Source organism: Temnothorax americanus, unplaced genomic scaffold (genome assembly GCF_048541705.1).
Source record: "Temnothorax americanus isolate GAGA-0224 unplaced genomic scaffold, ASM4854170v1 Scaffold19, whole genome shotgun sequence".
In the NCBI taxonomy this organism is placed as follows: Eukaryota; Metazoa; Arthropoda; class Insecta; order Hymenoptera; family Formicidae; genus Temnothorax; species Temnothorax americanus.
The window spans coordinates 1,307,952-1,332,182 of NW_027509329.1; the positions used below are offsets into that span (position 1 = coordinate 1,307,952).

The 24,231-nt window shown below is 41.0% G+C and overlaps 1 protein-coding gene across 1 annotated transcript in view; it reads right to left on the reverse strand.

The window, feature by feature from the left end:
• The window catches only part of LOC143896615 (uncharacterized), a 292,658-nt gene that overhangs the window by 129,050 nt on the left and 139,377 nt on the right, over nucleotides 1–24,231 (reverse strand). Inside the window, 2 exon segments of the mRNA XM_077404566.1 lie at nucleotides 12,114–13,101; nucleotides 13,959–14,171. Coding sequence (XP_077260692.1) covers nucleotides 12,114–13,101; nucleotides 13,959–14,171 — 1,201 coding nt within the window.

Below are 24,231 nucleotides of genomic sequence, written 5' to 3' on the forward strand. Positions count from 1 at the left end.
TGAGCGTTAAAGTGTATCGGCGAGAAATAATTTTCTCATTACAGCTAATAACCATCGGAGAGTTTATAATTCACTTGAGCGAATAAACCTCGTGCGAGCGCGAAGTAGCTTCCTTCTCTCGGATCTGCGTGGGATCATTGACACAACGAATTGAATGGAAAGGAAGGAGGGAGAAAGAGAAAGAAAAAGAGAGAGATAATAGGAGCGGGAGATATATGGAGAGACGATCGAGGTCGCCGATAGGCAATCGGAGGCCGCTGTTGCACGCTATCCGTCACGTCTAAACGCAGCCGCCGCGACGTGCTCCTAAAAACGAAGAGATAGAAGCTATATCTTCTATGCAGTGACTGTCGTCGGAATCGCGAGGTCGTTCACTGATCGTCCGGCTGGCGATTCGAGGCTTTGAATTCTACCGCAACGAAATCGATATAGTCGTTTCATCTATCATGCTAAACTTTTCCTCCCAAACTGTTATTGCCAATTGTATTATTAACACAATTTTTTTCTCGAGAACAATATAAACATTTGTTTTCAGAAAAAATTAGGTGATCGTAAAAACTGTGACTTAATTACGAAGGCAATAGAAAGTTCGACAAATTGTAAAAAATTGTAATGAACCGCTCTTTGTATTTTTTTTAGTAATTTAGAAAACTATCTTATTAAAAATATTAAAAAATGTAAGCAATTAAAAAAAATAAAATTTTTTTTAGAAAATTTAATCTTATTTTTTTTAATAACATTTTTCAGCATTTTTTTTCTTAACTGATGAATGTATCTGCAACTAATATACGTTTATGTGACAAATTACGTTAGACAATTAGAAAATTAAAATGAAACGTATAGTTAATAATACAGCAACACTTCGTCTACTACGTTTTAATGGTAAAAGCGCTGCTTATAACGGTCAAATTAATAATTATTACCTCCATAGGATAATACCACTTCCCATGACTTAAGCCGATTAATCACGTTAGCATTGGATCAATTTAATCCCAGTTTTTAGCGGTTAACTTCCGCGATTCGACGCGCGCTAGCACGCGACTTAACATCATGATTTATAGCGCGAAAGCGCAATCAGGCGGTGGCGGCGGCGCGCGATGATTTTATTTAGCGACTTCTCCTCCGCTAGCATCGGCTGACAGTTATCGCGATACGCGGTAATTAGGAGCGGAGGATGAAAAACGGCGCAACAAAATCCGCCCGTCGTTTTTACGCGGCGCGCGAGAAAAGTATAACGACCGATTTTTCAGTTTTTGTTCCTCAACTCGGCGTGCACGGTGTGCCCCTAATCGCTTCACTTTACATGGTACTCCGTTCTTCGCGCGCGCGTCACCAATCTATTATACTTCGGGATCAATCAGGCTCGAAAGACCAGACCGAAGAACGGAAGAACGCACTCGTCTCGTTTCGCCCGCGGTGGATGTTCTTGTATTTGGGTTAATGCATTGCATGTTAACGCATCAAGTCCGAAACCACTCCCAGCGCCATAAATCTTCGTCCTCGGATTTATTGTCGCTACACTAGACACAGTGTATCATCTTACGAATAGTTACAACGCGGAATTGTTGCCGGACCCGAGGCAAGTATTCGCGAGATACTCGTGAACGCTTCAAACTTCAATTGCTAATCAAGCAAGGTATTCAATTTTATCTGTACATGTGTGATCTTTCAAATCTTGTATAATTGGTTATTTTATTTTATTTTTTTATTAATATCTATGCATATATATCTGTAGCATAGAACTGCAGAAATAGAATTCTTCATTAGTTTGCCAGCTTATGTATCTTTTATTTTAAAATTTTATTTTTAATAGCAATACGAATCCTCCCCAATTCCCTTTCATCTCATTACTCTGACGCGACTTTCTCATTTTAATAAAAAATTCCCCGTAGTAACTTTTCTCTACACAATGGATATAAATTTATATAAATGCAATATTCGTTTACAAATCACACTTATTGCATCAAGAAAGCCGTATTGTGTGCGAATGCAGTTCAATATCATCTCGTCTCATAGGATACGCGACTCGCCAGAGATTTTATGGCATCTTACCATTATGTGCAGTCGCTTAAAAAAAGCGAAGCGACCGAGTGACGACGTTCGGATTACTGCTTTACTATCGGTAATGCCATTGTTGATGAAATGAAAAGGAATATCCCGTTTCTCTTTATCAGATGCACATTCAAGCCGGATAATTTCATCGTCGCCGTTAACTCTCTCTCATGCTCGCATCAAATCTTAAAGCGATAAATACTTACGTGACGCCTAATAGAGTGCATAATATTATTTCGAAATAGAATTTAAAATTAGAGTCCTAATAGATTCCTTCCTTATTTGGTACGCGTCACGAGCTTTGGCAGATATTTCGAAATATAATATTCAGCTCTTTATTTCATTTTAAGAGCTTAACATCCTTAGATAAAGATCGGCAAATATTATTTGATATTTAACTTGTTTATTAAAAGATGTAATCCGCGATTAAATTAAATAATTTTAATAAGCCATTTCACACATAAGAATCTATTTTTCTTTCTTATATCCATTGATCTGTTCATACCGTCATTATTCTTGACGAGTTTCGTTTAGTGCCGATATAAAAGCAAATGCATATATGAATATATGTTTAGGATTACACGTTATTATGGTGTACACGGTATATTACAGGCTCCGGAGTCTGTCACGTCATGCGTCTGAGAATTCTAAGAGTTTAATGCTCTTCGCAAGTTCGTCTTCGACGCAGTGCGAACCTATTCGCCGGCAACGAAACCGCCTCTATTAGCATAAGGCGATAGGTGTCGCGGACCGACGACTCGATTGACTCGTAACCAAAGGTTGATTGGATCCTCTCGCTTTACGATGCGCCGTTTGCAATTTAAACGTTTCCATTCGCGACGTCTCGGGGTCTGGCGCAGTACGTTTCCGCGTGTCTACGACCTCTCGACATTTTCCCGCCGTTTCTTTGTTGTGAAAATGTACGAAGGGTATAGAAACGACAATTTACTAGAAAGACCCTAACGGGCGTTTCGACCATCCGAGAATAACAAATAAATATTTAAAGAATTAGAGTTATGCTGATAGAGCAGAATTATATTGGAGTTTTATCTTCTAAAAGATAAAAGTAAAATAAACCACAAGATAAAGTAAAATAAAACTAAAGTATAAAGCTTAGTTTATTTATACTCGTACACTTAATATATTGTAAAATTTTGATCTCCAATACAAGTAATTTTATAATTGTATGTTCAGCTAAAAAATATAAAACAAAAAATTGCAGAAAATCAGAATTAATTTTTCGTATGTTCGTACATGCGAACACGATTATTTCTCCCAGAATGCCGCTCGCACTTTCTGTTCGTTAGTAATGCGAGCGATATTTAAAACTAGAATTCTTTCCGGTTAAAATTTTATTTTTCGAGATGCGAAATAAGCGAAATAAGCCAAACTGATCGTAAAAATTGCTCAATTATAAATGTACGTTCTAATTAAAATAACGCATAATTGTTTAGATCGTAAACGGGATATAGTCTCTGTATGAGTCGCGCGCATAATTCGCTAAACGGTTACTCGGAGGATCATGAGTAATAATGTCCTTGTCAGATCCGGTAAGTCGGACACCGTGGCTCCTTGGGTGGTCTTAATCTTCAGTCTCTCCGTTTCCTTGGAGTCTCTCTGCAACTTCCTCCGTACAAACTCCGTGACTCTACTACCATAGAAATCTATCGTACCCATTGTATTAGAAACTGTTTAGGATTCTTATATGGAGTTTAGCGTGTTTGTATCGTAGTGTGATTGGCATGAATCTTAATGTGAAACGAGCGACACGTCATGAATAAATATCACAGCTTAAAATAATCATTGCAAATAACGCTTTTTTTCAAATTAACATAAGACAAACAAATAAAAATTTCAAAATAGATTTTGTGAATATTTTAACCGTATTTTGAAATATGTTGCTCTACATTCCGTTTTGATATTTTTAAGAAATATCTTTGCGAGAATACTGTTCATCGCTAAGTAACTAAAAAATATGCAGCAAAAGCGTAGCAATCGAACGAATTTCCGATAATGTCTGCAATCTCCTTGAACCTGACCGATTTATCCTACGACAATTTTTACCGAGCATTATCCGGCATGTTCTCTATTTGGAGGTATCGACAATGAAATCTGGCGCAACCGGCTGTTAGCGGAAGCAGTTAACATCGCAAATGGAAACTGGAAACGATCTATGCGGCGGTCAACAACTTTCAAGCTCGAGAATCTCTCGGGGCTCGTCGATTCTCTAACTCTAAGAAAAGTTTACTGAATGTCATTAAACTTCCTTTGCGAATACGGAGCTAATACGTGCAAATTACAGCGTAGATCTACGTGTAATTTTCCGATAATCCACTTTAGGATGTATGGGTGACATCTCAAAGCATCTAAAAACTTCATAGATTGTTCTATTATTACGTCTAAGTATCTGTGTAAAATTTCAACACAATTCTCTTACTGGTTTAAAAGTTATTGTAATTAAGGATGTATTGGAGGTATTTCAAATATATTCAGAAAGTGCTTTAAATTGTTTGTAAATTAAATTAAAAATACTCTGTAAAATTTTGAAGTTATTTAAGAGTTATTTAAGTTTAAAGTTGATAAAATTAACATTATCCCTTATAGAGAATCGACATTTTTGCTGTAAATATAAATAAAATATAAATAAACCATTAAGATATTTCTTAAACTTTTTTTATGTGTAAAACATACATCATTGATATTGTATTTTAAGTTTCAAAATTTTTTGCCACAAAAAAATTTTTTTTAATTGTTTAAACAGTACTAAAAAAAATGCATCCCGATATCTAAAAAATTGTAGAAGTAGATGCGTGTACAAAAAATCCGTACACACACACATACATACATACTTCCGGACATTTTTTACTAATACGATTTCTCGACATTTTTGAACATTCTAAACCTATTTCCATCAAAATCTCGAAAAAAAATTTGCGGATAGCAAATATAATAATAATAATCACAAAAATTACAATGCCATTTTATCTGTAAAATATAATCCCATACTATTGGCTAGCATTTCATCCTGCTCGTAACCTTTGTAAACTCTTCTTACACGCGCGCTTTACAGCTGATGCCACTTCAATCAGGTACGAGATTTTTTTTCCATGCAAAAAAAAAGACCCTGTGCAGGAGGCCGCGCATTAATAAGAGGAAGTGTCTAATGGACTTCCGCTGTGTTGTTCTTTATTTTCTATAGCGTCCGCGGCGTTTGTTTGTAAATAACGTCATGGCGTAATGGGCCGTGTAATGCGGCGGCATTTATTCGGCTCGTTGAAGATCGCTTTGTTCACGGTCGGATCAAAAGATCCACCGAGCGGCCGTGCTACCAGATTTTACGATGTCGTGATGGCAATTTGATCGCTATCTGCATTATGATTAATAGCGACAACTCCCCTTTCCACCTAATGATCCGAGGTGCGCCTCGACAATTGACAATACGAAAATTTTTGTGAAAGCGAAACGGGACAATAACCAATACATAAATTGAAAACCCGTCGTAAGAAAGAGCTCTAAAAAGATATTCTTACACATTTATTTCACATCACAAATAAATCTATAAATTTATATATTGTCTAATATTAACCGTGCATTAGAGCCATAGCACTTACATTCTTTCTTAATGTAGAAATAATTTGAAAATAATAGAAATAATATTATTATTAAATTTAATAATAATAATCTCATTTTTAAGTCAAGTTTCTAATCAAAACAATTACAGGGAGACGTATTTATTAATTTAAAAGAGAATTTCCTGCACCAGACTTTTCGATTGGCAACAGCCATTCCGAAGAAGCTTTACGATCAGCGATAACTTAATCAAAAATATCACATTAACGTTTCAGAAGGAGACGTTTACGGCGAATAAAAGTCGGGGGAGAAGCTCATCTAACTCAATCGTCGTCGACAGGCGTAATAAGGCTCCGAATTAATCCAATTGTCCTGCCCATAATTGAATTGCGTAAGAAGCGAGAGAAATCGATATAACCACCCTCGATAGGCGAATATATACGGTCTCGAAGGGGCAAACAGTTGGCAATCTTTCTGTTAGCTCGTGCAAACAAGCACCCCGCGAACTTACTCTCGGACGCGATGAGTGTAATCGCGGAATACGGTTGGCCGAACGGACGATGATTCCTCGTTTTCTCGTCCCATACTCGACGCGCCGCGCGTCGAGCGGAGGAACGCGCCGCGCCGCGCCGCGCCGCGAGAGGTGAACAGCCTCCATTGTAGAAGCCGCTTGATTCCCGCTTAAGTAGATATGATTGAGGGCCGCCGTGGGGACGATCAATGAGCTACTAAGTATAGCCGGCCCATGAGTCCGGCAAACGTTCAATCAACCCGCGCGCAACACGGGATACACGGCTCGCCCGACGATGTACCATATACACGAAACGAAACGAAACGCTTCAATTGAATCGCGAAACCCCCGGATACGCACGGTAGCGATGCAGCAGCTCGCGGCGATACGTCACGCTTCGCTAACTGTTCGGGCTCTATATGCCCGTAAGCAATCGTGTCACGAAAAATCACACCGCTCGCAATTGATCGCAAATCGTATAAAGTAAGCAAGAAACACGTATATGTAGAAATCCGACCAATACGAAACACGCGCTGCGGCTCAATTTGCATATAGCTCGCAATTAACACACACAAATATTATAATAAATATCTCTAAAGAGAAATATGATTGTGGATACATACATAACTTCATTGCAATGTTACTAATTTATATCTCCGATAATCTGCGTTTAATACAAAATATTGTAAATTGGAAATAAATATGTAAGATTATAGACCATATATTCTTTATGGGATTTCGTTCCATATAAGAGGGAAATAGTTTTTTATCTAAGCGCTTGTGGCGCGGTCGGTGAATTAATAAGGCGATTACGGAGGAAAAGCTTTTAAACCTCGGCGGCTTTAGCGCGACTCTGACATTCTTCAAGGGGAAAAAGAAGCGTGGGAATGGTCGGCCATTCGACAAGTACGTCCCGATAGCGAGTCCTGTAAAATTTACTGGCTTTCACATGCCTCCGACGACACCGAGCAATAAAATTCCGCGGTGTGGCGCGAGAAACAATAAAGTGGGCAAATTAAATTGCGTCCTAGGTAGTTTCTCTTCACCTGCGCGGTATAATAATAATCCACCGCGAAAAACGGTGCTGCATCGGTATCAGCTGATCGTTAGCGCGTATTTATATTTCGTGCTATTTCTCGCTTTCGCGCGAGAACCTTTGACTTTCAGCCGCGCCGAGAACGTCGCGTCGTTCAGCAGCTATAATTACCGTTAGAGTAAGTGCGCGTTCTAACGAAAACTCATTTTAACTTTTCCAACAAAATATTCCAAGTTCGAATCGTGGGCACACAACGATAAATAATAAAGATGTTACTATAATATTTTTATTTTGTTAAACATAAACAGAGAAATGTCATCTTCGATTTATTATTTTTTACTTATTAATTTTGCATTATTTTAATAATTTTCGCCGAAGTAATCACGTCAAGTTTCCAAAATATTAGAATAAGTCTTATCACTTTTTTTATGTTTTGAGTTCGAGAAAAAAAAATGCAATAAAAAATAATTTTTTTGTTTCTTGATACCTGAAGTTTAGAGAATGCTTAGTACCTGTATATTATTCAGAAATATTGAATATGTATGACGAGATACTTTAATTGTTACTATATTATTTCGAAAATACAAAAATGAATTAAGCAATACACACACACACACACGCACACACAGTGAGAGAAGACCGAGCATTCTATAGTCTTAAGATTGGAAGCTGCGAAAAACCACCGCGGTTCTTCCTTTTCGTTCTTTATTCTACCACTACGAAGTATGCGTTGCGGTTATTGCCGCTGTTAAAGCCCAGGTCCAGGTTGATGATTTCCTCGGCGCGGCAACACCAGTGTACGCCGCCGCATTCTTCCTGCCTGTGTCTTGTCGACCCGTCTGAGAATTAACCGCCGCGATACGCGGCGATACGAGATCGGTTCTTGCGGGAGCCAGGATCTCGCGGCGCGACGCGTTCAAAGAATTTCCGCGAGTAATGAATTTTTCTGTCTGGAATGTGATTCAGAGCCAGTTGTGGATACTTAATTGAGCATCAAGATATCCGCGAGTGAAAACCGCTTCCAAAGAATCGGTACATGTCAAATTGTGATGGAAAACACGTCGATTCAAAGTCGTCGAAGTTATGTAAGAATGTGAAAATATGAGTTTTCCAGTAATCTCATACGTAACATTAATCCGGTACTGTAGAAGAATCTTTATAAATAAAATTCAATAAAAAGAAATTGTTATACATCAGTATACAGAAACTCTGCTGAAGTATTATTTTTAATATACAATTTGTAAGTTGTTACTAGTATTAATCGAAATGCCAAGCATATTTAAGATCATGGACAATTTTCTTATCTATCCATTAGGATTGTAACTTCAATCAATGAAATAAATATCTTAATAGTACAAATAATCATAACGTTCAATGTTTCACGATACATACAGAATTCACCCCCACCTTCATAATCTATTTATTTTTTGTCGTGTATAATGGCATTCTATTCTCACGCGATAAGATTGATTTTCTCAGAAAATCTAAGGGGTAGCGAATATATTCCTTCCTACCTCACGTGCCTGCCGGCCTTCGCGCGCCGAGCAGACCAAAGGAAGCGAAATCGAATGCATTCCAAGCTGCCGTAAGTCATTCCCGACAATATCCTCCTCTGCTCGCAGCACCCTCGCGCGTGGGCAGTGGCGTTTATGTCGCACGATGGGCGGATTATGTTCCACGGCATGCCGACAAACCTGCGCGTAAAGAAAAAACGAATGGATCGCGCCGACGAGATCGCCGAGCCGCGCCGTCAATGAGATATCCACGTGCTAATGAAACACGACAACCGACGCGAAGGCATGTCCGATCGTATGGCGTGGTGTGCCACGAGCACAGCCGCGCCAGCTATGCAGGTTACGGAACGATGACAGCAGAACGGACGTTACGGGAAAAAAGGACGACCGGTTCTTCGCACTCGACTGCCAAATACGCCAAAATAGGAGATAGGAAAATACAGATAGGATTATCGATATAAATGACTATTTTGACGGTGTCTCGTCATGCAGTTATTTTTATTTACGCACTTCGGGAACTTTATTATTATCTGGCGGAGTATATTTTCTCTTCCTTCCTTCCTTATTATCAGACTCGACAATCGAATGCTGAGAAATTACATCAGATAAACGGAATTATTTGGACTATATGTTTCGTATTGAAACTTGAACAAGCTGAAAATTCTCTTCTCTTTTTCTTCTAGGATTTAACGTAACATTCTTTCAGTGTCAATTTCCAATTTTAGACAAATTTAAACAGTTAGAACGCAAAAAATCCATTGTTCCGAAAATACTTGCCGATAATCATTCATAAATGCATTTGGACACTTCACGGCTTTCTTTATTCCATTTTTTCGTTTGCCGTTAACGCTGCAGAAAGTCGCCGGTTCACTGCCGTATCTCATTAGCACGAATACTCATTGACGAGTTCGTTACTCCGTTCATTCACTATCGGGGCAAGTCGCTCGCCTCTCGCATTGCAAATACAAACACTGCCGACACACCGCCAATCGCAAGGAAAGTCAAGAAACGTGTACGAGCACGTATCAGGACTGCTGCAACGGACGCGCGCAAATCGGTCGTACTAATTCGCAACGGTCCGCGGTGTTTTGCGGTACACCAATCCTGGACTTAGAGAGAGACGCGTACTAAAAGATGATTGTTATAATTACACTCGTACAGCCCGCGTGTTTTGCGTAAACTATTCCTGCGGCAACGAATGCGCATGATCGAGGTTAATACGGCGTAATATGATATCCTCATTTTTTGCCCCGGAATGAAGAAATCTTAATCATTCCAAGTATCGGAATGTTTCAACTGAACGCTATCTTCAGTCGGTTTTATAATAAATTAATACAGAAGAAATCATTTTCATTATAATAACGCGATGTTTTATAGAGCCACTTTTTAATAAAACGTCGACTTTCTTTTTATCTTTTAAGTAACCGTAATACTGTAAAAACATATTTACATTTAAATCAATCTAATAAATCTGTATTAAAATTGTTATTTTCAAAACATTAACTGTTCAAAGAAAAATTAAATTTTTTTGTATTGCTTTTATCACTCAACAAATTAAAATTGATTTTCATACTTATATAGTTTTCCATATCTTAAATTATTATACCGAATTCTCCTATTTATAATATTTACACTCGTTAAACAGATTATTATGCTAAATTATACTTAAATCATAGTTCTCTTCAAACATATCTATATGGACTAGGACTAGGGCAACAGTTCTGTTGCGATTTCAAACTACATATTTTCATACGACAAATGAAGGAACGGACAGGTCCACGATTGTGGGCGCCAACAGCGAAAGAGCTCAAAAAGGAGATTTGGCCCGTGGAGTGACACAAATTATGTAGTACTGCGTAAAAAGTCGCGCAACGAAACGGCGAATGCTGCAAGCTCATTTTTACGTCGACGCCGCGGACGTCGCGTCGTTTCGGATAAAGAGTCTTGACTTTGCAAACCTGTCGGCGGCGGTTACCAAAGAGGCGATCCGAGACGAGCGTGGGAGGACGCGAAAGGAGATCGGCGACCGAACAGCCGCGAGACTTTAAAGTATATACGGTACGACCTGGTCTGGCCGGGCCCGTATCCGCGAGTGATTCGTTTGGCCAGTCCCCATGACGAAAGATCGAGTGACAAGCGAATGCGCCGACAATTTGCATACTCGTCCGTTACAATTACGCTTGCGTCGCCGGCGTCAAGTCATCGCTCGTTAACGATGCCCTCGGGGAGACGGATTAAACCGAGATTGTGACACGTGACACGAAAGTTTGCAGCACCGAGAACTGTGTAACGAAAATATTCACGGTCCGGACTCGAGCGAAATTGTTCGGCGTAACTTCAGAGTAAAAGAGCAAATATTTGAAAATTGAAAAGAATTGTTAGAAATGTAAAAATCGAGAATAAAATATTAAATGTAGATTCACATGGCAAATGTAATTTAAATAAAGCTAAGCGATAAAAGCAATTAATCGCGTAAAGACTTAAATCAATATATCTTTTTTTTTTTTTTAGAAACTAATATAGACACCTGAATGTATCGATTCAATCACTGAGTTTATCAAACAATAACTTATATTCCTTTCAAAATAAGCTTTTTAAACGGAGTCAATATTCTCCCTTGGAGTTCGTGCGATGAGTACGAATTATTTCAGAATAAGTTGCGAATTAACGTGGAAGCCTCTGTTAAATACATATCACGGATTTTCAGTACTTTGTTTAGCAGGAAATATTTCCGTCGTCTTCGGGGGCTCGCGTATTCGCACGAGCACGTGTACGCGTGCATATCGGAATAACGTCGCGAGTACAGCGATTCTATTCATACGCACTGTAGTCCCTCCCAATGAAACTCTTTCGCGCGAGCATGGAGAAGTACCGATTCGATGCACGAGTAGCGTTTGGATTTTTCAACAACTTATATGTGACATGAAGTAGCCACTTTACAAGGTATGCCGCCTACGCTGCACTTCAGCCACAATTTCAAGTTCGATGCGCTGCGTGAATTTAGTCGCCGGTAAATCATGCGTGCCTGCATAAAAGCGCTCGTCGAGTGCGAGCAGCCGGCTTGGCGGCTCGGGCAGAAGTCATTCTACTGCCGAGTTTTTAGATCGCATACCTTCGATAGGCGGTCATTCCGAAAGCGAAATTCAATGTCGCAATTTCTACGCTTGTAAACAAAACTATTCTTCGCCGAGTCGTTAATAAATCTAACACTATTTTAAATGGTATATAAATAATTTTACTCTTTTTGACCAAAGATTATTAGCAAGAAATACTTTCGAGTCATTGGGTTGTTAAAAAAGAGACAAAACATCGTTTAAATCGTTCCATACCATAAAAATGACTGAAAAAAGACTTTTGTTTCATGCGCATGCAAATAAAAAAAATTTCTTCCTGTTATATGCAAAATTGTATGAAGATCAAAATTACTTACCGAATCCCATCCGTACTTCTTCCTCATCATCACTGTCAATATGCTTGATTCCCGCAACTTCGAAACTTTTCGCTTGTTCCTTTCGCGAAACGGAGGAAGAACAGTCGCAGTTATCCTCGCCGGCGCCGCAGCCGCAGTCGTCGCCGGCGCATCTGCATCCCAATAACGGATCGTCCGTGTCTATGTTCCTGCACGCCGGACAGGGGAACGTCATATCGTCGAGCGAGACCCTCTCGATCTTTCTCTCGACGGTGACGAGCAGACTACCTATATATGCCGGCAGATCCTCGTCGCTAATGTCGTCCGGACCGTCCGCGTTCCGCAATCTGTCCTCGAGATCCTTCGACGAATCATCGGCGACGTTATTTCGCCGCAGAACGCTTTCCTCGAATTGCAGAGGACTCTTCAGATCCTCCGGCGCGATCGTCCTGCTACGCATTTCGCACCTACTGCTCTCCTTCCATTTCTCCATTGTCGTGGGGGAGACCACCTTGGCGCACCGCTTCACTTTAACGCGGCTCTCGTCGCCGCCGATGGGACTAGAGGAATTCTTGGAGCGCGCTCTACGACTCGAGCCTCGATCGAGTTCACCGTCAAGGCCTTTCTCCCAAGCGTCGACGCTGGACGCGGACCTGGACTTCATCACTGTGGCGGTGTAAACGGGCTCGCCGATCGTGCGACTCTCGCGGCAGAACTGGTGGTCCAGCCTGTCGATCGATCTGGCCTCCTCCCGACGATGCTCGGCGCTGCTGGTTCTGTTTATTTCGCGTGTCCGAGAACGCGTGTCCTCGCGCGATCTCCGTCGCGGACGACTGGTGGTTTGCATCGCGCTCGAAGGTTGCGCTCCGCTGAGATTTGCGCCCGCCGTATTCGACGAGCTCGGCTGACCCTTGTTTGTCAGGTCCCGCCAGTCCATAAACTCGTCTTCACGGTCCCAACCCAAGATCCCCGGGGCCCTCATCGACGTAGTTCGCCAGACTACTGCTATCTGCGAACAGCAACAATTTTGATCGTAACTCTCTTTCTCTCTCTCTCTTATCTATTCCGCTTGTTTTACATCTGTTGTACTAACAACAGAATATTATGTCAAGAGATTTCGATTTTAACGTTGTTTAATTTAAAGTCAATTTTTCTGTTAAAAAAGGTAAAGTAACAATAATGATACCTGTTGCTACCTAAACTCCCAAAAAAATGTCAATAAAATAAAAGAATTTTTAACTTACTTTGAATTGAATTTTACTTAAATAATATCTCAATCTAAACGTTTATTACGGAGGTATTAATTACAAATATTATAAAATAATAAAATTATGAAAAGAAGATTCGATTACAACAACGTTTATCATAGGAAAGTTTATCACATATTAAAATATGCGTATTTCTTAGCAAGCATCTATGAAAGCACATTGGATAAAGGAATTCAGCCGGTTCTGCGTAACTCATGGTAAATCAGCTAACTCGACACACTTCTAGGAATACAGGAAAGCGCTATAAGCGTGACAATGCCGCGTCGGCATTCTCAGATATACGTCCTTTATTGCCCGGGGGAGCTTAAACGCGCATCTAATAATGCGCGTCCCATTACGCGTCTGCATCCGATGACTGTTAATATTTATGCCGAGGATCTTTCGTGCGATCACACAAGAAGAACGCTGGGAATTCTGGCCGAGTCTTTTCGACGGTCGTTAAGACGAAGGTGTCATTCTGCGCGACGGTACAGGGTACAGGGAGGACATCATCGACGCGGCTTCCTTGTGACGACGGAGGAGAGGAGAGAGAGAGAGAGAGAGAGAGAGAGAGAGAGAGAGAGAGGGGGGGAAAAAATGAAAAGGGGATATGACTCACCTCAACGCTATTTTGCTCGACGGCTTCACCGGCGGTCGTAACGCCGCTGACCGACGAGGTGGTTGCAGTTGCAGTTGCAGCAGCCGCGCTGCGTACGCAAAGGTAACATTCCCCGAGACGCAGCGCGGACGTCTCGAGCTCACCCAGCTGCAGGATCAGGCCGCTGCCGCCTAATGTTAGAGGCCAGCCCCCCGGCACCACCGCCTCGTTTCCCTGCAATCAAACAAATGGATCATGTCGCATCTCATCATCACTACGTGAAGGAATTTGCGCTAAACATCATAATTTTCATCATGTACCAATGGAGTACCAACTAAGTTTTCTTCCGCACACATCGTTTTCCGAATGTTCCGCAGAACAGAAATTGTTCTTAAATGAGGAAATTATTCTGAAAGGAAAGACAGAAAACTAACAATAAGAATAAAATTGCAGCTATTAATCGAAATTTACGAATTAAGCTAATATAATTAGAACTTCTGTAGACAGATCGCGCATGAAAGCGCGGCAGGAATTAAGATGTAAGAGAGCGCGGTACGTTAATCGCGCTGATTGCAGAATAATGTGGATACACCCAGAGTTAAGACGACGCGCAGTCAGTCAGTAACTGTAGTCAGTAGTCCTTTCTCCGCTGAAAAGCGTACGCTGATGAGTAGGAATGCTGGTGGAATTTAATCGGAGTCAAAACGCTTCGTGCGCACAGCGAAAAGAGAGCGCGGAGTACTCTGCGCGGAATGTGTTAATGTCGGAGATTGCATCTTGAAGTATTTTTACATGCCAGAATATTACATCGGCATTAGCAAGTTTAATACTAATTGCGTTAATAACAGTTAAATAATGCGGTAGTTTTGCATAATTTGTATAGTAAAAAGAAACAATTGTGTACAGTTATGTTCGCAAATAAAAAATCAATTAATAAAGATTGTTTCGGACTTTAACAATATAAAGAATTGAAAAATAAATAACGGTATCGATATACATTGCAAACTGTCGGCAATTTCGAAAGCACTATCGCGATGTTCATTTCTAGACTACCTCGGCACACCGTCGCGCGTTTAAATTTAATATCGGGCCTTACGGCTCATATCTCCTCATCTTTGAAGGAGAAGAGATCGCCGAAAGGTGCGAGACTCTCTCGAGTGCACCTTGCAATAACGCCTACATACACACGTCGACCTCGCGACTACGTCGAGTAAGCAATTAGACGGTAGGGCGGCAATTGAATGCACACAACGTGCTTCGTGTCCGTAATTAAAAGCAAATGGAACGCACCCGTTCGATCGTCCACGATTTTCATTATCGAGACGTGAGAGGCGTGCGCGTGAACTGCGCATTCCGCGGGGAAATGAAATTTTACCAATTGGAGTCGATCGGGAGACCATTCATCGATTCGATGCAAAACTAATTAATTCACGACAAAAAGACATACTAGCGATGATCCCCAAAAAAATTTAGACATTTTTATTGAATTTTTATTCCCTGCTTCATTTTTCCAAGTAAAGATTCATATTGAATTATTAATATGTACTTGTATTTTTTGCAATATATGTAAATGTTATATATATATATCTTTTACTTTTTTCCATTTAATCATTTATTGACACCCACGAAAATATTTCTAGTTCTATATATATATAGCACGATGAAAAATTAGCTAATGTTATAAATTTTTTAATTGAGCAGTGCGTTCTCTTTTTAAAAATATCATTGAATTTATACAATATCGAAATTATCATGAAATTTACATACGGTACGGTTTCGAAATCTGAAATAGCAAAATCGAGCAAAATCGATAAAAAGTCGCTTAATCCAGAGTAATGTCTCGGACAGGAGACATTTTAAATAAAGTAGGAGTAGAAATTTCTGTACACACGTGCATGACATATATTGATCTGTCGCCTTACTGAAATGGACATATACGCGATATGTGTCGCGTGCTACGTGCCGATGACTCGTTGCGTGTACAGTAAGAACACGGGGCAACAGGAACTGGCCCAGATACCAAGTATCACCAACTACGAATACCCAAGACGACAACTTTATTATAGTCAAAAGTAAAAAATCCCCGAAGGCGCGGTAACAAAGAACAATATATGGGTTGCATTCTGATGAATAGCGCATATGAAATAAACTACCATTATAATCTCTGACGATATATTCATATGATAAGCTCCGCGTTCTTTATGATACAAATAGAGTCACCGTGTTCACGCGATCAGTAATAAGCTTAAGTGTTTTTTAAACATACGGAAAAATGTTCAGTACCATGATACCATACTTCGATTCGAATACGCCGCAAGTCAGTCTAACATGAGCAATTAGAATGTTGTACATCTTTGAATAAAAGAATTTCAAATCTCACGCGTTCGCTTTCTCGTCGATTCATATACTCTTTATACCTTCAAAAAATTAAAAAGAAAAAAAAAGAAAGAGGAAACCACGCAACAAGGGGAAAGCGCAGTATCGCGAAATTTCATCGAGCGTCCAATGCCACATTGTCAACGCTCCGAGACCAATCAGTGCGAAGGCGATTACTAGAGAGAACGCAGAGGCCGTGTCGTCTGACCATGACGACGCGACGGGACGGGACGGACGTTTATGATGCGCGCGATAAGGAAACCGGGGGCCCTCTTGCCTGTCAACCAAGTGTCTCATTAGCGGTATAAACACCGCGCGAGAGATGTATCTGGCGCCAAAACTAAGCGGCTTTCACTGCGTGATTTACCGACACATACGTACTGCCTCCTCCCCCCCTCCCCCTCGACTTACTTGCGGCACGGCTAGCCTACGCTGCACGCGGGAACCACGTGTGTATGTTTTCAGTGATCGGCGGCAAAACGGGAGGGACGCAGTCGCAGTACCCGAGATGGGACGGCAGAGTCCGGCGAGAGCCAGCGTAAATCAGGCCTTATCGCCGCGGAATTCGCATTAGGCCTGCTAAGTGCGAACGCTGGTGCGTTAAATTTCATCGCTCTCGATACTCGCTCGTTTCTCAGACGCGTGGCAAAGGAGAGTTTATCGGTCGCCCTCGCGCCGCATCGCCGCGCGTAATAATTTTAACGTTATCGGCGATTTTTCGCCGACGCGATCGCGCGGCTCCGTTACTTACGCGCGACTAATATGATCGCCTTCGGTACGAGCCGAGACTAGTTTGAAAGGTGCGTTAAGAAACATTTCAACAAATTGGAATCGCTTACTTTCTTGCTGCCAGTAAGCTGTAGACGCGAAGGAAAGATATGAATCACACACTTTCTACTCTTATAAAAAAGACACGAATATAAATTTGAGGAAATAAAGATCATTTATTATCTTTATACGGAAGTGAAACGAAATCAAATTTTCGAAATTTTATTCAAGAAAGGAGATATTTTAATTAATTACTCTTATATATACATGTATGATAAAATAATTTAAAAAATATTTATACATATCTTTTAAATTTATACACATGTGCGACTTAGAAACGGTATGCCTTCTCTTCGAGTTGACAAGAGTGGCTTGGTAAGTTCAATCGTCAGCCGTATTACGAGCGGCATCATCCGTAAATGAATTAGCTGGTTAATGCGGTCGTGCGGCGAGAGCGGCGGATAAATACATGTTTCCCGAGCGAAGTCCGCTCGATCTAAGGAAAGAATCCGTAATAGACGATTGAACAAGAGAGAGAAAGATATGGTGAAGGGGGTAGAGGGGATACACGGGAGGCACGCTGACTGCCGTGCCGGATGCTGTCAAAGTGGCAGACGCGTGCGCGCGACTGACGAGGGCTCATTAATCGCCGGTCGCACCACACGGCGGTCGATGCATTGACGTGCTTGCATCTACGCGACCAATGCGAGAGAAAGATACGCGCACGCGAGTGGAGTAACACGCGCGGAAGTACTCGAGGAGCGGGTACATCGAAACACATTTCGCAGCGGTCCGATCTGATGAAAGTCCGGCAAGACTGATTGCGATCTGGCTGCCGCGAGGGAGCGAGGGGAGGGAAAACGAGGGGGGACAGAGATAGCGAGAGGGAAGAACACACGCGAAGGAGAGAAACGATCCGCGGACTTGTTCCGCGGGCCCTGTTATAAAAAAAACGCGCACGCGCCCCGCCGACCGCCTGTGGTAAACACGCCGTGTGTATATGTACTCTGTGTGTTGCGATCAAATTAATCGGCATGACATCGTTACTTCTCCGAGTCGGACGTCTTTCACTCCTGCGCTTCACTCCCGAGCGCGTCTCGCGGCCCGAATGAAGAAATAAGTCTTAACCGCGATCGTCCTCGGCGTGAAAAAATATAACGGTCGAGCGCGGAAAGGAAAGAGGAAAGAGAGAGCGAACGTGGTTTTACGGCGCGTATCGCGTTACCAACGGTGCGCGAATTGCGATTTGTGTAAATTCACGCGCGTGAGTTTATTTTTTATCCGGTAGATTTCTCAAAGTGTTGACCGCGTGGCTAATTGGACGAAGAAAATTATGTAGATGGTTCATGTGTGGAGGACGATAAAAAGCCCGGGCGGAAAAAATAATCTGAATTTTTTTTTAATGTATGTGAGAAATTTATATAGTGCGAACAGATTATCACATCTACTATATAAATTTATTAATTAAACGATATAAGCTTCACTTATTCTCTTATAAATATCCAATATTATTTTAATTGACATATATATTTAAATTGTTTTATGCCATATATATATATATTCATCTTCTACATTTGCTATTCAATGTTTAACATAATGCTTCATGAATTTATCAAGATGAGATCGGAGCTATCTGCATTTTGATATGTGTATCCTTATCAATAAAAATATAAGTCTCAAGTCAATATAGCGATCAACGAAACTAAACAAGCTCAACAGAGCACGTAATTAATTGCTAATTCTCCACGTATTAATTAACATAACGTATAGTGGTCCGAAAAATGAAATATATCATCACGCTTCAATGTAGAACATTTCGGTATCACGGAAAGGAAACGAGGTGAATATCACAGAGATGCAATCCAGCAGCTTGCGAGACACGCCACGGATGCGGCAACGGGATGTATGCACGCGGGCGGTGCATAGAACGCGCGACGGGTCTTGGCCGGTAACGCGCCATGAACGCACAGACGTGCACAAGCCGATTCCCTCTTCGCGGCACGGCGCACGGCTCGTTTAAAATGCAGATTAGACCCTATACCGGCATCCTTTCAGCGCGAGTTGCCGACCGGCGTCGACGTGGCAACGGCACCGATCCAACGCTCGGCTAAAGCAGCATCTACAATTAAACACGTAGGCAGGTAGACAGGCAGACACAAAGAGAAATTTATTGTATTCTGCCATTCTGGTACGTTCTTGATAAGATAAATATGAATATCTAAACGAAGCCTGGAGAGATATAAAGTAAAATATATACGCGTTATGTAATATTTTATTAGCTAAAGATAATAAAAATAGAACGCGCGTGTTGAATGAGTAAATTACAAAAAAATACAATAACCAATCAAAAATATATTATATGACTTATGTCGGAATAGAGCATTAAAACTTGAGTCATCAGGAACATTGAGATACTTCTTGCAACTGTCAGTTGCGGATCGAAAAAGAAAACTTTATACGTGAGCATTCAGTTCAAGCTATTCGGCAGTATATGTAAAAAAATAGCTAAACGTAACAACGTCCACATTGTGGTCGCACGAGCACGAAATTTCTTGTGAACGTGCAACAGAGACCGATTCGAATGGTGCACTCTCAAACCGTGAACGCGATTTAAGACTGCGACTCCTTAGATATGGTTTCGCGGTGCGCACGCACGGCAATGAACCTTCTTGGATACTCACGGAAATCCTATTCGACGATAGACATTGTTATTCGCATTTTTTGCCTACCCCTCGAAGCATTTGCGACAAGAGATTATAAAGACTCGCATATGTTTTTAACTTTTAATCAACTATTTTAATTTATAACATAATTTTCTGATAAATAGACAGAATATGTATATTATTACAGGTTTGCAATTTCAAAATATACTTTCTTTTACTTCGTATTTTATTTTTGTAAAAATATTCACGATTTAGATTATTTCTGGACTTCTTTCAATAGCAATTAATGGCCATACGATATTTAATTACACTGATGTCGATAATATTAAATAATATTTTAATCTTAAAAAATATATATATTTTTATATAAAAATCCCCACGTCACTTTCCGAGCAAAAAGTTTAAGTGCAATAAAATACTACAGATTAATAAACCATTGTTATTTCATTTGATATAGCTAACGCTAGCTAAAGCGAGTTGTAAGATATTAACATCGCGTCAATCCGTGACAAGAGAAGAGATCCGCTCTCCCTATTTCTCACTTTCCAGCAAATCTTTGTCAAGCGCGTGCGGCGTTTCTCGGCTACCAGTTAACAATGCAAGATCTCGAGAAAAATGCGAAAACAAGCCCCGACAGAAAGAAGAAGTCTCTCCATCCCATTCGCGGCTTGTCTGTCAAGACGTGTTGTCTGGCGAGCTCAACTCCGCCAGAGGTCGATCTCTCGCACGGCAATAGACAGTGTTAAAGAGGTCCCCGATGCAGATTCCCAATCTCTTTCGCCGTATCTCGCGGACGAGCTCTCTCTTCTTCCTTTTCGTAATTTTTTTCAAGTCACTGTCCGTATAAATTCTATTATAGAATAGACATTATTACCAAGATTCTTAACATAATATGACTGTCTCTCATCACATTATATCAATCAACGTTCCAGGATTGTGCTATTATGAGCATACATATATTTTCTTTAAATGAAGTACTTAATATCGCACCATATAATTCTACAGCGAAGATTTTAAATAACCAAACGTTATCACTAACTTGACATATTTTCTCTCATATACATAAATCATCTTATTTGTATCTGTCGCAGGATACCTATTATCTGGGATATAATAAATAAAGTCTAAGTCGGTTGTCTGATTATCCGTTTGGATATATTTCTTTCGCGGCGCGACTTCCGCAAGGGATTTACGGGATCAATGCGCACGTTGCTGCGTAGGTGCCAAAGGTCCTCCGCGTCCTCTGGCTGCGACTGGCCTATGACCGACGACAATAGAAAGCTGGTATACGCTCGTAAACTCGATGGCTTTTGAAAACGTCACTCTCGGGAAGAATCCATGGAAATGGCGGGACCGGTTGAGAAAACATCCACGAAGCAGCGAAAAGGTTCCTCGAACCTGTAACTGTTTGACGGTCACTTTCCTCAAAGGATCGTCTTTTCACGTGTGTCACGTCGCAATCACCTGCGCGCCACGGAGTCATCGCCTTTGCCACCCGCGAGGAACAAACTCCCGTAACTGTTATACGAACATCGCACCCACCTGGATAGCAAATATACGAGGTCGATATTACGGTATCGGTTGGATAACATAATGATCGGACCAACCGACGACGATTTTCTGCGCGACAAATGCGCCGTCAAATTCAGAAGAGAATGACAAAGACAAATATTGGCACGTCGAAAGTTTACATGAGAGATATAAAATCTACTAGAATAACAAATCTCGCAGATATAAACTTGTAATTGCGGCAAATACAAACTTATGTCTAATATTTCTACATATTTCGATAAAAATAAAATAAAATAGTGTTCAATATTTGTGAATAAAAACGAGAAACAGTAAAACTTTGTAAGTTTGATTTAGATATGTTGTAGATAAAAGGGAAACATTCGCGGAGTATAAACGTAATGAGAAAGATGAATTAATAATTAGCGCGCAGTATAAAAAATACGTACATACGGAAATAATCGTGACGGAACGCGCGTCTAGCATTTCTCGATGATGGGCAACTCTATATCGAATTAGGGCGCGAGCAAAGATCGAGAGAGGCGGTACTTCGCGACGTTTATCTCCGCGCAGCTGCATTGTGACGTCGCATCTTAGTCGGGCGTATCGCCTGTGCGGGATACATGCCGCAAATTCTTTCCGGCTTCTATCGCAACCTGCCATTATCTGATGTGACATTTCATGAAAATGTGACGGCGGCCGTTTGTTATTACGCGGCTATCCGTAAACGTCGCGTCGTGCCGGCAGGTAATTATCGGTCTCACGGTGTAATTATCGCAATTGTTATCCGATCTCGGGGCGAGGCCAAGGAGGTCAGAACTAGGGGAGACCTGCCCCAATGAGACCCGCAACGTAGATCCACCTCCTTGATTCGTCTCGTTGTTATCATAAAAAATTAACGAGCTAACTATCGCCTAGCTAACAAGTGTAAAATATCGGATGGCATTTAGAAAACATAGTAAGAAGGCAAAATAAAATTATTTACTAAAATAACTCGTAATATTTCTTAGATATCTTTCCATTATCTGAATCCTCTGTGGCAAAGTATAATATGTAACATAAACCACTTCGTCAAAATATTCTCAATATTTTGTTCGCATATAATTAATATATTTTTTACATAGAAAATATTTTCCTTGCCGCTAAACAACGAAATAAATTAAATGTAAAATAAAAAGTGAAATCGTGACGACACAGAGAGAAATTACCCGCTACGATTATTTCCAGAGAAATCGCATACGCATATCGCCAATCGGCTTACAACGCTAAATATAGCGAACGTTAATAAAATGCATCATCTAATTAGCTAACCGTCAATCATTTCCTTATCGACATGCTTTGTTGGCGTAGTAGAAGACGGTGTCGGCCTCCCGCTAGAGGAAGATGCATTCTGTCTGTGATTGCCGTGGTCCCCGCGTCCTCCGAGCAGCCCCAAGTTCACGTCATCGTGGCGTTCACCTCTACCGAAGTGTTCTTTCGCGACGTGTGCGCGAAGAGACCGCGGCAAAGTTACGAATTGAACAAGAGATTGCTCGCGCTCGCGCGCTATACGCTTCTCGGATTTGCACGCGCATGACACGAACATCGTATACTAGCAGCACGCGGTGTGCAAGACGCGGATAATTCCTCCGCTATAATTCATCGCGAGAATAGAAAATGAACGGCTCTTCTCCCCGGCGTGGAGTAGCGTCTCTATTCATTTGCCGGTTCAATAAGTTAGCGTCGGGAGACCTCCCCAGAATCGCCGGAGGTGCGTCAGGTTGTCGTATCATTCAGGTGCACACGCGCAATCCCTGTTCCGCGCATAGTAATTATGATAATGTCGCGTGAGTCACGATTACAGGGACGCGGCGGCGAAATTAATAACGGAGATTCACGATATATCCGAGGACATGTCAATTGGAGGCAACGTGGAAACAGGTACTTGGATAACGCGCGCTGGGTATCCTAAGAACGACCGAAGTTCATATACTTTGTGTGTGGAAGGGCCCAGCGTGCGGTCACTATGCATATCGTCGTCCCGGGCCTCGTGATTATTTATTAAACAAATTCACGCACGTATATATACCAACGAACGTGAATATATCGGCGATGAGCCGCTAACAGCAATGTTGCACGCGCAATAGCGTAGAACTTTATTTCAAAGAGACTTAAATTACATAAATAATACACAGCACAAAAAGAAGTGTCAAATAAACACTTATATGTATACACTCATACATACGCAACACAATTTATAATCTTCTTATAAGAATTTCAACTTTTTTTATTTCAATTTTTTTTTCTTAGTTGAAGTATATAAATGACTTCGTTGAAGCAAGTTTTCTTTGTTTAACCGGTTTAACACAATATATATATCTTATTTCAAAATTATAAATTGTTGCGTATATACAATTATATAAGTTTTGATTTGACACTTCTTTTTTTCTGTATAGCTTTTTGTATTTTGCAGCAAATTTAACTTCGTTATAAGAGGCTATAAATGAGACCATCGTGAAAGAGATTCTACCAGTGCTGTCTAGGAAACAATAAAAAATTCTAATTAGGCATATTCTTAAGATAATGCAAGATCTCTCGCGCGTAATGTTTCTATAAAATTTAGACGTAAATCCGATCCGGTATTTTATACTAAATTCCTGGTTTATTATTTCTGTGTATTTTATCAGATACTAGTTTTCTTATCGAACGAGTACGTTCGTTCATCACAGTTCGTGCTGCAAGTGTCCATACCAGCATCGTATACGGGCGTATCTTAGCAGCAGTGGTCCCCCTCGCAAACGGGCACCTAATCGTAACCTCGAGGTACGATTCGAGGTAATCCCGATGCATGCGCCGCGCCGGAAAGGCAGTGCCCAGTATCTTCCGCGGATCGCGACGCAAACGAACGTTTATCGCGTGCCCGCGTGCGCCTTCGTGCATAATTCCGCGTACCGAGAACTCCAATTATCCGGTGCTTGCGCCTCGCTGTGCTTGAGCGT